This window comes from Puma concolor, chromosome B1, assembly GCF_028749965.1.
Source record: "Puma concolor isolate L17-30 chromosome B1, mPumCon1.1.hap2, whole genome shotgun sequence".
Taxonomy (NCBI): Eukaryota; Metazoa; Chordata; class Mammalia; order Carnivora; family Felidae; genus Puma; species Puma concolor.
In genome coordinates, this window is record NC_141670.1 from 50,431,331 (window position 1) to 50,448,759 (window position 17,429).

The 17,429-nt window shown below is 35.4% G+C and overlaps 1 protein-coding gene across 3 annotated transcripts in view; it reads left to right on the forward strand.

Annotated features, from left to right (window-relative positions):
* The window catches only part of FZD3 (frizzled class receptor 3), a 95,666-nt gene that overhangs the window by 70,150 nt on the left and 8,087 nt on the right, over positions 1-17,429 (forward strand). For all 3 annotated transcript variants that reach the window (XM_025921803.2, XM_086703779.1, XM_086703780.1), the window contains 2 exons: positions 7,480-7,628; positions 12,313-12,546. In XM_025921803.2, the coding sequence (XP_025777588.1) occupies positions 7,480-7,628; positions 12,313-12,546 (383 nt within the window). The remainder of the gene's footprint in view (positions 1-7,479; positions 7,629-12,312; positions 12,547-17,429) is intronic.

Here is a 17,429-nt window from a genome sequence, read left to right on the forward strand (position 1 = left end):
TGCTAGATCATGACCTGAGCTAAAGTCAGATGCTTAACTAACTGAGCCACTCAGGGGCCCCTACATATTTCTTTTCTCTTTCAGTTTAGACTTGTGTGTTCTTCTATATGAACTTTAGAATCATCCTGTTTAATTCCCAGGTAACTCTGTTGTTATTTTTATTAGACTTGTGTTAAATTTAATGGCTAAATCAAGGAGAATTTGCATTTTTATAATAGTGATTGTTTCTAGCAAAGAACATGTTTTAAGAGGAGTATATTTTAAAGTTCTTCCAATATATCACTCATTTTTCTTATTAAATTTATTCCTTCCTAGTTGTTTAGCTTTTTTTTTTTTTTTTTTTAACTGTGTTTGTAATTGTTTGCTAAGGCTGCCATAACAGTATACTATAGACTAGGCAGTTTAAACAACAAAAATTTATTTTCTCACAGTTCTGGAGGCTGGAAGTCCAAGATCAAGGTATCAGCAGGGTTGGTTTCCTCTGAGAACTCTCTCTTTGTTTTGTGGATGATCACCCTCTTACCATTTCCTCACATGGCCTTTTCTAGTAGTCTTTTTTTTTTTTAATATGGTCTTTTCTCACATGGTGCATCCTTGGTGTGTAGGTGTCCAAATTTCTTCTTGTAAGGACACCAGTCAGATTTGTTTAGGACCCATCCATATGACCTCATGTAACCTTAATTATCTCTTTAAAGACTCTATCTCCAAATGAGTCATCTTATGAGGTACTGAGAGTTAAGACTTCAACATATGAATTTTAGGTCCTCTTTTTTTGCCTACTAACTGATTGATTGTTATGTATGTATATATGAAAGTGATTTCTGTATTTCACCTTGTACCTTGCCACCTTGCTTATGATTTGTAATAATTTTTACCTTTCTCTTAGTTTTTCCAGGTATAAAATTATATTACTTATAAATAATAATTTTATCTCCTTTATAGTTTCTATACTCACAATTTGTTTCTTTGGTTGCAATCTGTTAGAACTGTTGAAACAAGGCTAAGAATGGTGGTATAGTACATATTCTTGTATTCCTGATGTTAATGAGAATATTTAGTGGCTTCTGGCATTCCCATTAAGCATGATACTTTTAGATTGAGATAGAGTTATTAAAAAAAATTTTTTTTAACGTTTATTTTATTTTTGAGAGACAAAGAGCAGGAGCAGGACAGGGTCAGAGAGAAAAGGAGACACAGAATCCAAAGCAGGCTCCAGGCTCTGAGCTGTCAGCACAGAGCCCTACGTGGGGCTCAAACTCACAAACCGTGAGATCATGACCTGAGCTAAGGTTGGGTGCTTAACCGACTGAGCCACCCAGGTGCCTCGAGATAGTTATTTTGTTACTTTAAGAACTTATTCATCATCTCCATATTTTATTATAACTTTTTAAAAAACAAAAACGGATGTTCAATTTATCAAATGCCTTTGGCATACATGAAAATGATCATGTATATTTTTCCTTTGATCCAGTGTGTTGAATTTATAAATTGGTTTCCTATTGAACCATCTTTGTATTTTTGTATTTTGGTGATGGCATATTCTTTGAATTTGCTGTTGGATTCTGTTTGCATAAAAATTCATAAATGATACATATAGTTTTATTGTTTTATAGAGTCTGTTGAGTTAGGTACAACTTTATGCTTGCTTGTGGAATCAGTTAATATTTTACTATCATCTGTTTCAATTAATTTTCAAGTTTATTTGAATGGAATTGAGCAAAGTAATCTCTTAAAGCTATTTTAGTTTTGTTCTCTTTTTCTTAATGTTTATTTATTTTGAGAGAGAGAGCATGTGCAAGCAGGGGAGAGGCAGAGAGGAAGAGAGAGAATTCCAAGAGAATCCCTCCCCCCAACACAGGTCTCAATCTCGCAAATTACATGAGCTCATGACCTGAGCCAAAAGCAAGAGGTTGATGCCTAACTGACTGAGCCACCCAGGTGCCCCATTTTTGTTCTTATTGTAGCTGTGTGAATGCAGGCATGTGCATGTGTATTTGCTGTTTTCTTCCCTTTGTTTGTTTCTTCTATTTTTATTAGTTCTGTTCCTTAGTTTACTTTATTGATAGATAATATAGTTAACATTCCTAGTTAGTCATTGATCTATTAAGGTGAATACAGTTCTTGTTCTGCAGAAATTTTAAGTTTTTAGTAATCAAAACTGTCAGTCTTTTCCTCTTATGGCTTCTTTCATGTTACTTTTTAATTTTTTTTTTTAAATATTTTGAGAGAGAGCACGTGAGCAGGGGGAAGGGCAGAGAGAGAGAGAAGAAAGAGTCTGAAGCAGGCATGGAGTCTGACGTGGCTGCAATCTCACAAATTGTAAGATCATGGCCTGAGCCAAAATCAAGAGTAGGTCGCTTAACTGACTGAGCCACCGGGTGCCCCTTAGTGTTACTTTTTTTAAAATGGCCTTCTGCACCATCATTATAAAAATGTTCTTCATTCTTTTCATACTTTTATGATTTGTTGTTATCCGCCTAGAATTTCCTTTTCTTATATGAAGTGACATCTAAATTATTTTGTTTCCAGATGGATTGCCAACCATCCCAACATTATTTATTAAACAATATATGATCTTTTCCCCCATTTATTTGAAACACTTTTATCATATACTAAACTTTCAACATTCTATGAAAAATCCTATTGCTCTTTTTGGATTGTACCAAGTTTATAGGATTAATTTGGGGGATAATTGAATTGATATCTTGAAAACATTGCGTGTTTGCATGTAGAAACGTGAACTGTTTATGTACTTCAGTTTTTCTCTGTGTCCTTTGATAGAGTTTTATCATTTTCTTTGTATTTCTTGCTAGGTTTATTTCTAGATATTTTTTTAGTTTTTGTTTGCATTATAAATGAAATTGTTTTCATTATGTTTCTTCTCTGGTTATTGATGGTATATAAGAAAACATTTGATTTTTGTATGATCTTACCTAACTTAGTTACTGAACCCTTTGATTCTCTTGGATTTTCTGGATAGTCTTTTGTCTCCTTGTTCCCAATATTTACAGTGTTTTTTTGTGTGTGTGTTGCTTCTGGCACAGCATCTTATTGAACTGACAAGAACTTCTGGAATGGTAGCCTTATTCTTTATAGCACCAAAGGACAAAACTAGGACAGGTGGCCAGAATAGCTGGAAGAGGGGGTGCCTGGGTGGCTCATTCGGTTAAGCGTCTGACTTCGACTCGGCATGATCTTGTGGTTTGTGACTTCAAGCCCCACGTCGAGCTCTGTGCTGACAGCTCAGAGCCTAGAGCCTGTTTCCGATTCTGTGTCTCCCTCTCTCTGTGACCCTCCCCTGTTCATGCTCTGTCAATAATAAATAAACGTTAAAAAAATTAAAAAAAAAAAAAGAATAGCTAGAAGTGGGAAGGAGCAAGCTTGTATTTTATCATCAATACCACTGTCTAATTATATTCATACAATAACTAGGTTGAAAGCAAATTAATTTGTTAGGTAAAGAATAAGACTAGATGACTTCTAAGTCTTAATGATAGTTGAGAGTATAAAGAAAGAATTAAGGAGTGACTTTAAGAACTCTTGTATAGAGGGTAGTGGGGGTGCAAAGGGTAGAAGAACAGGAGTAGGAAGTCAAGAAGAAAGTAATGAAAGTGAGAATGTAATGCCTTATTAGGAGAATAATCATGACTATACAGTGTTCTAGAAGCCAGGGGAGATAAAAGTTTTGTAAAATGTGAGATAGTCATTAATAACTGATGCTACATAGAAGTATTAAGAAAAAGTGAAACAGGGATGTCTGGCTGGCTCAGTTGGTAGACCATGCAACTGATCTTGATCTTGGGGTTGTGAGTTCAAGCTCCACATTGGGTATAGAGATTACTTAAAAATAAAATCTTAAACAACAACAAGCCGTTGTATTTTTTAATGAGGAGGTTATTTGTGATCTGCTTTAGCGTCTCCATCTGCTTCTTAATTATAGTTCTTAACTATTCAGTAGTTTCTTTAATTTGTATTTTCATTTAGATTATCAGCTTGATGGAAACATTAATCAAACCTTACATCTGTTTTATAAGTCTCATGGGACTTTGAAAAGAATTATTCTTAGAGTGGTGGATGATCTATAAATATTTGCTGTTTGATTTTTAGGTAAATCCTAAAGGAATCACACCTTAGTTCTAAGTTATAATTGTAATATAAGTTCTATGTTTTGAGCTTACCAGGCTACTATAATAAACATAAACATAAAATCTAAACATAAACATAAAATCAGTTACAGATAAAACATAACAAAATTTCTAAATGAAATCAATATAAAAGACAAAATAAACTGATTTATATAATAGAAATGCAAACTGATGACCAGTGATTAAAAACATGGGCCTACTCGACTTCAGGTATGAAGTAGCAAGAGGTGATTTGGTGTTCAGTTTCTGGGGAGTATTGAAAAGCAAAAGTATCACATGGAAGTCAGAGGACCAGAACTAGGCTCACTGGTTAAAAATAAGAATTGGTGCACCAGTTGGTTAAGTGGACAGCTCTTCATTTCAGCTCAGGTCATGATCTCATGGTTCATGAGATCAAGCCCTATGTTGGGTTCCGCACTGACAATGCAGAGCCTACTTGGGACTCTCTCCCTTTCTCTCTCTGCCTCTTCCCTGCTCACACTGCCTCTCTCTCTTCCTCAAAATAAATAAATAAACATTAAAAAAAAAAAAAGGAATTGGAAATGGGGCTTCCCTGCTCCTGAAAGGAAGTTTGTATAGCGATACCACCTGTCCCCTGAAGCTGTAGTTAATATAAAAATATTATCTAGAGATGTGGGAGAGCGCCAGCACAGCCTTAAGACATTCAATGTTTAAGCCAAACTGTAATGACTCCTATACCTGAATCTCCAGTAACCAATAATACACAACCTGGTTTTTGATGAGGTTCCTGTGGGCACTGGTGAAGACAAACCAAAAGCCATAAGACAGGGTGAGATGAGGGAGAGAGAGAGAGAAAATTCTCAAGATCTGCAAACTAAAATCCCAAAGCACAATTAAAAAAAAAGGCCAAACTTAGAAGGCATCTAACAAAATCAACAATCAGAAGATGGATTTGCTCCCAGATGAAATGAAAGTAGTAAGATTTTTTTTTTTAATTTTTTTTTTCAACGTTTATTTATTTTTGGGACAGAGAGAGACAGAGCATAAACGGGGGAGGGGCAGAGAGAGAGGGAGACACAGAATCGGAAACAGGCTCCAGGCTCTGAGCCATCAGCCCAGAGCCTGACGCGGGGCTCGAACTCACGGACCGCGAGATCGTGACCTGGCTGAAGTCAGACGCTCAACCGACTGCGCCACCCAGGCGCCCCGTAAGATAATTTTTTAAAGACTTAAGAATAAGAATGTTTAGGATTCTCCAAAAGATAAACAATATAAACCATTTTAAAAGAATAAGAAATTAGGATAAGTCAGCAGAAATGAAATAATAATAAATAAGAACCAATTTTAAGACATCTTAGAATTGAATTTATGAAAATTAAATCAGTAGATAGAATGAACCCTAACATAAGACATGGTTGAAGAGGGAATTAGGGAAGAAGAAAGTTATTCTCAAGAGTTCACCCAGAATACAGAATATAGAGAGACATACAATAGTAAAAATTTATGTAGTTAAGAAACATGAAAAACAAGGATTGAGGAATTTCAGTATACATCTAATGGGAGTTCTAGAAGAAGAGGCCTTAAGAATGGCTAAGAAGCAGTAACCAAAGACCTAATGTCTGAAAATTCTCCAGAAATGAAAACTTGGGTCCTTACATTAAAAGTACATTCTGCATACTAAGTAGAAGAAATAAAAATCACAATGAGAAACATTCAGTGCAACTACAAAGTGAAAAGGATAAAGAAAAACTTAAAAGCTGCCAGAGAGAGGAAATAAATCTCTAAAACATTATCAGTTAACCTTCTCAACAGAAACAATAGAAACTAGAAGGCAATGAACTAATGTTTTTAAAATGCTGAGAGAAACTTTACCCATCTATACCACCATTCAAGATTGGGGGCAAAATAAAGACATTTCAGGCAAAGACTAAAATAATTTATCGCTGGCATACCCTATCTGTAAGAATTTCTAAACGTCATCCTTTAGCAAGAAGAAAAGGGAATCTAAAGGTAGGCATAGGGTGTACTTTTTGACAAAAAAGACTATTGTCTTTAGTATAACTAAAGATAATATAATTATTTTTGTAAAGGTTGCTTTGAATTTCTGGAAAATAATCTAAAGTGTGCTAGGAGTATTCAAAAAGATGAAGGTGCTGATCATTTTAGCTATAATTTTTTTTAATAAAATGAAGTATATTTTCTAAATGTATGTGTTTATTGAGTACCTACTATGTGCTGGCACTGGCCTAGATTCTGGGGATAAAACAGTGGAGAAAATAATCTCTTCATGGAGTGTATATTTTAGTGGAAGTAAACTGTATACTGCTTAAAAGAAACAGTAGAACCCAAACAGACAGACTTGAATACATTCGTAGACAGGAAAGGATGCACCTGGAAAATCTATTGCTGTGATGAAGTGAAAAGCTGATGTGACAATATTAATCTCAGATAAAATACAGTTTAAGGTGAAGAGCATTAATAAGCAAAATGAGCAACTAGAGCATTATTGAATTTACATAACATCTAACAGAGGCTTGAAAGTGAAAACTGACAGGATTCGAAGAAAACTGATGAGTCCCCGGTTATGATAGATTTTGGCATACCTCTATTAAGAAAGAGGTATTAAGAAAATTGAATGTATAGAAAATTTGAACGACAGAACTAATTGATACAGTACACAGAGGAGATTTTGTACCCAACAGAGGGTATGTGCTATTTTCGAGTACACAAGGAATACTTAGAAAAATCTTGTCCTAAATCACAAAGGAAGTCTCCAAAATTTAAGGTAACCAGAATAATATAGACCATGTTCTCTAACCACAATAATTAAAATTGAAACCAACAATAAAAAGAGATTTTTAAAAACTCCTATCAATAGAAACTAGAAAATGTACTTACAGATAACTCATAGGTTAAAGAGGAAGCTTGAAAACAGCCAGCAGGTAGGTAGAAGGAAGGGCTATAAAAGATATGCACAAAAACTAATAAAATGGAGGGGGGGGATTAATACTTCCCTAATTTTATATTGTAATGATCAATGATAGGACTAACAGAATTGGCCAAGAAGAGTATAGGTATTATATTTGAGGCTCTATTCCTATTCATGGCTTATTTTCTACATTAATAATCTTTTTCTTTAGAAGATACCATTGTGAGCTAATAAGAAAAATATAGGACTCAAAATACAAAATAGAAACTTAGTTGAAGAGTGTGTATCTTTTACATATAACAAAATTAACTGTAGACTAACTATGTAAGTGAAAATATCAAATTGTAGAATTACTTTACTGTTGTTTATTTAAAGGATTTATAATGGCCTTTGATAGAAAGTTCTTTCTATACATTTAAGGTATTTTTCTTTCTCTTCTTGTAGGTTACTCAAATGAGTCGTCCAGACCTGATTCTCTTTCTGATGAAATACCTGATGGCTCTCATAGTTGGTATTCCCTCCATTTTTTGGGTTGGAAGCAAAAAGACATGCTTTGAATGGGCCAGTTTTTTTCATGGTCGTAGGAAAAAAGAGTAAGTTGAAATTATCACAGTGTTCACAAACCTCATATTCACATAAAAGTTTTACGTTGCTTATGTTAAAACACTTTGGATTTGGAGGATGTATTTCGACATGATTATAACCTCAGCTGCTACTACTGAGCACAGTAGCGTGTCAAAATTAAAAGCTAAAAGTTTATTCTTTTTTTTTATTTATTATTTTTTTTTTTAATTTTTTTTTTCAACTTTTATTTATTTTTGGGACAGAGAGAGACAGAGCATGAACGGGGGAGGGGCAGAGAGAGAGGGAGACACAGAATCGGAAACAGGCTCCAGGCTCCGAGCCATCAGCCCAGAGCCTGACGCGGGGCTCGAACCCACGGACCGCGAGATCGTGACCTGGCTGAAGTCGGACGCTTAACCGACTGCGCCACCCAGGCGCCCCTAAAAGTTTATTCTGACAACGTAGCCAAGTAGAACCAGACTTGAGGTCTATGCCTTACTAATTCAGAATATTTGAGAGAAAGCCAATCTTATTTTCAAAAATTTAAATTTTAACTAAAATTAACAAATTAATGCTTTTATGTATATTATTATTTGATCTTCTCAGTATTCTTGTGAGGGCTGGTATGTATTATTTCTGTGTTACAGATGAGAATACTGACACAGAGAGGTTAAATGCTTTGGCCAAAATCACAGGTATTAGGTTAGACTTTCCTTTCAGTTGCCCATTGTCCTTCCAAGTATACCAGAAATGATATAAAGAGATAACATGTTATTCCATTATGATAAAGTATATATTAAAGCCAAAATAGATGATATTAAATGCATTATAAAATGATAATGAAATACATTAAAGAAATTATTTTAAATCATTGTTGGCCACACTGCATATTAGAATGTCATGGTAAAATATATTTACAGCATCTTTAATCATAAAGCAAAAGGAAAACAAGACTATAGTATTCACAAAGGAACAAATCATTTCAAACTTATATTCAGTCTAAATCTTACATGTATACTATACCTGAATTATCACAAATTCTAAGTTGAGTCTGTATGCTTATGATTTTACCTAAACTAAGGTCCATGGAAAATGGGTTTTGGGAGAAGGTTTGTGAAGCTCTTAAGGTTATATTTAAAATGTTGTGCTTTGGGGTGCCTGTGTGGCTCAGTCGGTTGAGCATCGACTTTGGCTCAGGTCATGATCTCATAGCTAATGTGTTCAAGCCCTGAGTTGGGTTCTGTGCTGACAGCTCAGAGCCTGGAGCCTGCTTTGGATTCTGTGTCTCCCTCTCTCTCTCTCCGTCTCTCTCAAAATAAATAAACACTAAAAAAATTTTTTTTAATGTTGTGCCATACATGGGTTAATGTACTTTTCCCATACAACTTAAAATGCCTCATTAACAAAATCTATTTTCTTAAGTACAGTAATTAGGCGTTACTATTACACAGATTAGATTGAGATAAAAATGCACAGTTTTAAAATGTACATTTCTTATTACTATATCTGAGACTGCTACTAGTGATATCAGATAATGCATTTCTCCTTTAAGTAACAGTTTCACAGAGCAGAGAAGGAAAGAAGGGGAAAGAGTTTATTCAACAATAACAACAAAAACCTATTTCCTGGGCATTCATTTTTTAAGAAAGTCTTTATAGAATGCTTACTATGTGCCATGAACTATGTTGCAACACCAGGGATGCAGCAGCAAACAAATAGGCTGAGTCCCTGCTTTCATGGAATATCTGTCCCTATGGGATTTACTGTGACTTATCTGTATATTCTTTGACATTTTTAAATATATTTTAATCACACTAAGAGATAATACTGAGGAAAGGTCTTGTATTAAACATTTCTGGTCACCTCTGGACCTTATACAAACAGTTCTGTAATAGGGTTATATTAGAAAGTCTAGGTAGAACTAAACCCAAGCTACTCTTATGGAGAATTATCTTAATTATTTGGGGGATCCTGGTTGGGCCAGAATCATTTTGAAACTGGTCAGAACTCCCAAGACCCTTCTATTTGGTTTTCTGTGACCATGGATCCCCACCTAACAAAGCCATTGTAATCCTCCAAGCCAGGACTGTGCCCTGGGCTAGAGGGCAGCTCCTTATGCTGGAGCTCAAGGGTATGAGCATCCCATAGCTATTTCTAGCATGTGTCTTCTACTTTAGCCTTGAGAAATAACTGTAAAGTAATCGTAATAATGGTTACCAATAATTGAGCACATTTAATATTCTAAGCACTGTTCTAAACATTTTATATACTATTAAACCATTTAATCCTTCAAATAGCCTTGTAAGAAAGATCATCATTTTACAAATAAGGAAACTGAGGCATGGATTCAGGGTTTCATAGTGAATGCTAGAATTGAGATTCAGAACCAAGCATTCTGACTCTAGGCTCTAGTCTTTGCTCTCAACCTCTTTGTTATGTACTGTGCTACAAAGAGACTATTTTCTAAAATTGTGCTAATCAAATTAGTGTTTTCCCTCTAAGTGAAGCCACACTTAAGGTTGTGTTTATACTAGTAATGCTGACACTGATTGAAATATTTTTAGAAATCTTCTTTTGGAATTATCTGGATCATATCACCTAATTTCTCTGTAAAATGAGGGGACAAACCTTTACCATTTCAAGGTGGATTAAATTTTTGTCATAACCAGATGTCAGTTTGAACCAAGTTTTAAAAATAAGTTTAGAAAATAAAGTCAGCAATCAAGACTGACTTGGGATTTATGAATATATGAGTAGGGCCTCTGATGAAGGAGAAACAAATACTGTTTGTTTTTTTCAGCTATCTTTGACTTGTTCTTTCTTCTATCCAGTTTTTGACACTTTGTTTCCAGGGTGTGTGTGTGTGTGTGTGTGTGTGTGTGTGTGTGTGTGTCTGTCTGTCTCTCTCTCTCTCTCTCTCTCTCTGTCTCTCTCTCTCACACACACACAGACACACACACACACGTATATGTTATGTTTTATCATTAAGTTTGATCCTTGACTGTTGGTTTTATTGCGTGACTTTTGGAAGTTCTCTAATCCTTTAGAACCTCAGATTTTTCATCTATAAAATAGAGATCACAGTATTTATTCTTAATAGATACCTATTCATAACAGATAACTCATACTCTCTTAGAGATACCCTCTTAGGACATTGATCTCCACAATAAAATAAAAACATTATTAAGAAGGATCAAAGGAGAGTGTATGTAAAATACCTGTCACAGTGTGGGTACTCAACAGATATTTGCCTTCCTTTAGCCCTTTTACCTCACTGCTAAAACAGTAACAGTAACAACAATCCTTTTGTAATCTGAAAACTTAGAATATATGCACTCTTTTAAAAAAATTTTTATTCATTCATTTTCATTTTTTTTAAATTTTATTCATTTTTATTTTGAGAGAGAGAGAGAGAGACCGAGCATGAGCAAGGGATGGGGGAGACAGAGGGGGACACACAGAATCCGAATCAGGCTCCAGGCTCTGAGCTGTCAGCACAGAGCCCCACATGAACCCATGGCTCGAGCCCCACAGCTCGAACCCATGAACTGCGAGATCATGACCTGAGTTGAAGTTGGACGCTTAACTGACTGAGCCACCCAGGCGCCCCTAGAATATATGCACTTTGTTAATGTATGATCCAATCTTTATATGTTAGAGTTTTGTTTTTTTCATGAAATTGTTTATCTAATTTTAATTTAAACGTCTGATTCTCATAGTTGCTTGTTTACATAAACTGACACTGATCTTTGCAACTATTTCACTGGCTCTTCTTATCAGTTTAATTACTGCTTTGTTTATCATCATAAATAAATGTTTTTAACCTTTCCATAGCAGTTAAAAACTTTTGCTCTTGACAGTAATTCATCTCCTTAGTTTTTTTTCCCTTAAGGCTTTAATATATCCGGTAGTTAATTTTATGTTCACTTAATTTTTCATATGTTTTGTTTAATTATGACCAATCATGTTTAATCTAGCACTGAACAACTGCTTTACCATAAAACCAACTTGTAGCCTGAAAACAACTGTTGTAACTTACAAGTTCAAAAAATAGCTGTGTTACAGTGAGGCCTCTGATACATCCATAAACCATGCAAGAACAAATTTCTCTATTATAAAATCTTTTATAATATTTCAGTGTGATTGAGAATCAAATTTCTTTTTTTTTTTAAGTTTATTTATTTATTTATTTTGAGAAGGAGAGAGAGAGAGAGAGAGAGAGAGAGAGAGAGACAGAATCCCAAGCAGGCTCTGTGCTCCTCTGCCTCACAAACTGTGAGATCATAACCTGAGCTGACATCAAGAGTTGGACACTTAACTGACTGAGCCACCCAGGCACTCCTAGAATTATAAACTTCTTTAATTGAAAGGAACCTTTTAGAAATGATAAAATTGTATAGCTTCATTTCATAGATGACAAAAATGAAAGAAAGGGAATAATGACTTGCTTAAGATCATGTATTTATTGAACTAAAATCCTGATTTCCTTATTTTGATGCAGGCTTCTTTCCATCATACCACTTTAGAGTACAGATTTATAGGGATTTTTGTTGTATTCTTTCCTCTGTCAACGATGTTACCTTATATCTCTGCTAAAGACATTATTTGAAGAGCAATTAATTTCAAGAATAATGTCAGTATGTCACAAAAGTGTTGTTTATTGGTCTATGGGAATGTTAGTCTGTATCTTAAACTTAGTATTTTGTTCTCTAGGATAGTGAATGAGAGCCGACAGGTACTACAGGAACCTGATTTTGCTCAGTCTCTCCTGAGGGATCCAAATACTCCTATTATAAGAAAATCAAGGGGAACTTCCACTCAAGGAACATCCACACATGCTTCTTCAACCCAGCTTGCTATGGTGGATGATCAGAGAAGCAAAGCAGGGAGTGTCCACAGCAAAGTAAGCAGCTACCACGGCAGTCTCCACAGATCCCGTGATGGCAGGTGAGTTTTTTTGGAAGATTAGTTTATTTCATAAGTTGAATTAGTCACACAACTTAAGAATGAAGAGTAGCCAAATCTGAAATAGAAGTTGGACATCATTTGTATTTTTTAAAAAAAAATTTAATTGAAGTATAATTAACATAGAGTGTTATATTACTTTCAGGTGTACAATATAATGATTCAACAGTTCTATACATTATTCAGTGCTCATCATAAAAACTATAGTCTTAATCCCATTTGTCTGTTTCACCCATCTTAAAGAATTTAAGAATCTTTTTTTGTCTCTTTTTTTCTTTGTTCATTTATTTTGCTTCTTAAATTCCAAATGTAATGTGAGTGAAATCATATGGTATTTGTCTTTTTCTGTCTGACTTATTTTACTTAGCATTATACCCTCTAGGTTTATCCATGTTGTCACCGGTGGCAAGATCTTTTTTATGGCTGAGAGGAATGTTACCCCCTTTTATTTTTTAAAGTTTACTTATTTATTTTGAGAGAGAGAGAGGAAGGTTGAGTGGGAGAAGAGAGAGAGAGAGAGAGAGAAAATGAATCCCAAGCAGGCTCTACACTCTGCATGGAGACTGACATGGGGCTTGATCCCACAAATGAGATCATGACCTGAGCCAATATCAAGAGTTGGATGCTTAACCAACTGAGCCACCCTGGTGCCCGTATTCCCTTTTTTATATATACCACATCTTTTTTTTTTTTTTTTTTTAAGTTTATTCATTTTTGAGAGAGAGAGAGAGAGAGAGAGACGGAGCATGAGCAGGGAAGGGACAGAGAGAAAGAGAGGGAGACAACAGAATCCGAAGCATGCTCCAGGCTTGGAGCTGTCAGCACAGAGTCCAACTTGGGCATTGAACCCATGAACCATGAGATCATGACCTGAGCCAAAGTCAGACACTTAACCGACTGAGCCACCCAGGCGCCCCTATATACCGCATCTTGTTTATCCATTCATATATGGGTGGACGTTTGGGTTGCTTCCATATCTTAACTATTGTAAATAACGCTGCAGTAAACATAAGGGTGCATGTATCTTTTCAAACTCGTGTTTTCATTTTCTTTTGGTAAATACCCACTAGTGGGATTACTGGATCATATAGTAATTCTGTTTTACATTTTGTGGGGAACCTCCATACCATTTTCCACAGTAGCTGCACCAGTTTGCATTCCCACCAATAATGCACTAAGGTTCCTTTTTCTCTACATCTACACCAACATTTGTTATTTTGTGCCTTTTTTATTTTAGTCATTCTGACAGGCATGTAGTGATATCTCATGGTTTTGATTTGTATTTCCCTGATGATTAGTGATGTTGAGCATCTTTTCATGTGTCTGTTGGCCATCTATGTATCTTCTTTAGGAAAATGTCTAATCAGGTCCTCTGTTCATTTTTTAATTGGATTATTTGTTTTTCTGGTATTGACTTGTGTAAGTTCTTGATATATTTTAGATACTAACTCCTTATTGGATATATCATTTGCAAATATCTTCTCCCACTCAGTAGGTTGCCTTGTTGCTTATTGACAGTTTCCTTCACTGTGCAAAAGCTTTTTATTTTGGTGTAGTCCCAATAGTTTAATTTTGCTTTTGTTTCCCTTGCCTGAGGAGACAGATCTAGAAAAATGTTTCTCTGGCCTATGTTCAAAACATCCAAATTGGTACTGAAGAATAAAACTTAACACTATGTGTAGATGACATGATGGTATATAGAGAAAACCCTAAAGACTCCACCAGAAAACTGTAAGAACTGATAAATGAATTCAGTAAAGTCACAGGATAGAAAATTAATACACAGAAATCTATTGCATTTCTTTACCTTAATAATGAAGTAGCAGAAAGAGAAATTTAAAAAAAATCGCATTTACAACTGCACCAAAAATAATTAAATACCTAAGAATAAATCAAAGAGGCAAAAGACCTATATTCTGAAAACTATATAACATTGATGAAATAAAGAGGACATAACAAATGGAAAAATATTCCATGATTAAGTTTTGGAAGAACCAATATTATTAAAATGTGCATACTACCCAAAACAATCTACAGATTTAATGCAATCTTTGTTAAAATACCAACATCAGTTTTCACAGAAGTAGATCAAATAATCCTAAAATTTGAGTGGAATCACAAAAGTTCTGAATAACCAAAGCAGTCTTGAGAAGGAAGAACAAAGTTGTAGGTAGCATAATCCCAGATTTCACAATCAAAACAAGATGGTACTAGGACAAAAATAGACACATCGATAGTCCAAAAATAAACCCACACATATGTGGTCAATTAATCTATGACAAAGGAGGCAAGAATATACAATGGAGAACAGACAGTCTCTTTAACAAATGGTGTTGGGAAAACTGGACTTTTTGTAATAGGCAAAAGAATGAAACTGGACCACTTTCTTACACCATACACAAAAATAAATTCAAAATGGGTGAAAGACCTAATGTGAGACCTGAAACCATAAAATTCCTAGAAGTTGGACATTATTAAGCTTTTAAACTTTGCTAGGTACGGTTGCCCTGGATTATGTCCATCAGACTTAAAGCCGCTCAGAGGAGTTTAGAATTTAGACCTGATGCAGTAAGCAAATAATGGAGGCATTGAAGGGTTTTGAGCAGGGAGAAGGTCAGGGTGAAAGTGGATATTTTAGTAAGATATATTTAGCAAGCAATTACAGAATGCATACTATGTTAAACACTATGCTAGACTCTGGGAATAAGATGATTTAGGTATAATCTTTGTTCTTAATAAGCTCAAGAAAGATAGTGTAGTCAGTATTAGTGCTGTAGTTAAAAACATGAGGTCTGGAATGAAAGTCCTCGGTTTCCTCATTTGTACAATGGAAATAGAAATATCTGCCCCTTTAGGAATGTTGTAAAGAGTAAATGAGATAATATGGGTAATTGCTTGGAACAGTGCTTATCTCAGTAGATACCTGATATCAACTTCTGTTACTGTAAATGAACAAGTAAAGTAAAATATAAGTATGATGGCAGAGTACAGAACTTGGCAAACTTTTTCTATAAAAAGCCACTTAGTACATATTTTAGGCTTTGTGGGTTGAGCACACGGTCTCTGTTGCAACTATTCATTTCTGTTGTAGCATGAAAGTAGCCATAGAAAATGTGTACAGTCAAATGGAAACAGCTTTTCCTTTTTATTTATTTGTTTTTCAATTAAGCTTTATTTATAGAAATAGGAAGAGCCAGAGTTGGCCACTGAGCCAGTTTGCCAACCCATTTTGTAGGAGCAGTAGTGGCATGGAGGAGGGAGTGAATCTGGTCGGGGAAAGGGTCAGATAGCTTCACAGAGATTCTTTGAGAGAAGGCTGGATGTGTTTTTTCAAATTAGATGATGGAGACACCAGAATTAGAAACTTCTTAGGACTTGGGGCCTGGGTGGCTCAGTTGGTTAAGCTCCGACTTGGACTCAGATCATGATCTCATGGTTTGTGAGTTCGAGCCCTGCATTGGGCTCTCCGCTCTCAGCGCATAACTGGCTTTGGATCTTCTGCTCCCTCTGTCTGTGCCCCTGCCCCACTCATGCACGTGTACTCTCTCTCTCTCTCTCTCTCTCAAAAATACATAAACATTTAAAACAACACAAATTTAAAAAAAAAGAAACTTCTTAGGAGCTTTTCAATAATTTGGTTGGGAGTTGATGAAGGCTTATATTAGGAGAGTAGTTGCAGTGGGAAGAGAGGAAGAGCTGATTTGAAAAATATGTAGAAAGAAGAAATGATAGTAGTTGATTACACATTAATAACAGCTGGATAGAAGAAATGTGCCAAAAGATCTTTTGTTTATTTGGTTTTGTTTTTTGTGTTTTTAAGATTTCTAGTTTAGGAAACAAAGAATGAAAATTCTAATGCCTGAAATGGAAAGCAGGCTATGCTCACTTTAAGACAGTTTAAGCCCCTGGGTGGCTCAGTTGGTTAATCATCTGACTCTTGATTTCAGTTCAGATGGTTCATTTTGTGGTTCGTGGTTCAAGCCCTGCATTGAGCTCTGTGCTGACAGCTCGGAGCCTGCTTGAAATTATCTTTCTCTGCCCCTCCCCTGCTTGTGTTCTAAATAAATAAACAAACTTTTAAAACTTTTTTAAATTCAAAAAAAAAATTTTTTTTAATAAATAAATAAAATACCTGTTTCTACAACTGTGTTATATCCTTCAATCTCATTCCAGCCTTTCTCCCAGTCTTCTCTGTCCTCTGAGCATAGGTCACGATTCTTATATGTACTCTTTTTAAACCTCTGGTTTTTTCTTTCAACTTGCTTTCTTTTGCCTTTTAACTTGGTCCGCTACTCTGTGTTTAAAAAAAAATAGCAGTGTCTTTGTGATATTTTTTCTTTTATCCATTTCTTTTTTCTTTTCCTGCCAAATTTTTTAAATGAATATTTTGAATATTTCATTTCTTATATATCCAGTCTTTTTTTTTTCTTCTTAGCCACTTAAACTGTACTTTCTAACATCACCAATGACCTGTTTTAACCACATTCAAAGATCCTTTCACTTTTTTGCTTTTTTCCTTGCGTTCAACACTTGTATGAGAGAAGTGCTCTTCTTTTTTTTTTTTTAATTTTTTTCAACGTTTATTTATTTTTGGGACAGAGAGAGACAGAGCATGAACGGGGGAGGGGCAGAGAGAGAGGGAGACACAGAATCGGAAACAGGCTCCAGGCTCTGAGCCATCAGCCCAGAGCCCGACGCGGGGCTCGAACTCACGGACCGCGAGATCGTGACCTGGCTGAAGTCGGACGCTTAACCGACTGCGCCACCCAGGCGCCCCGAGAGAAGTGCTCTTCTAAGTGTTAAGGACATACAGATGGAAGACAGAAGAGTAAACAATCGGTTATAATACACTTTAATGGGTATAA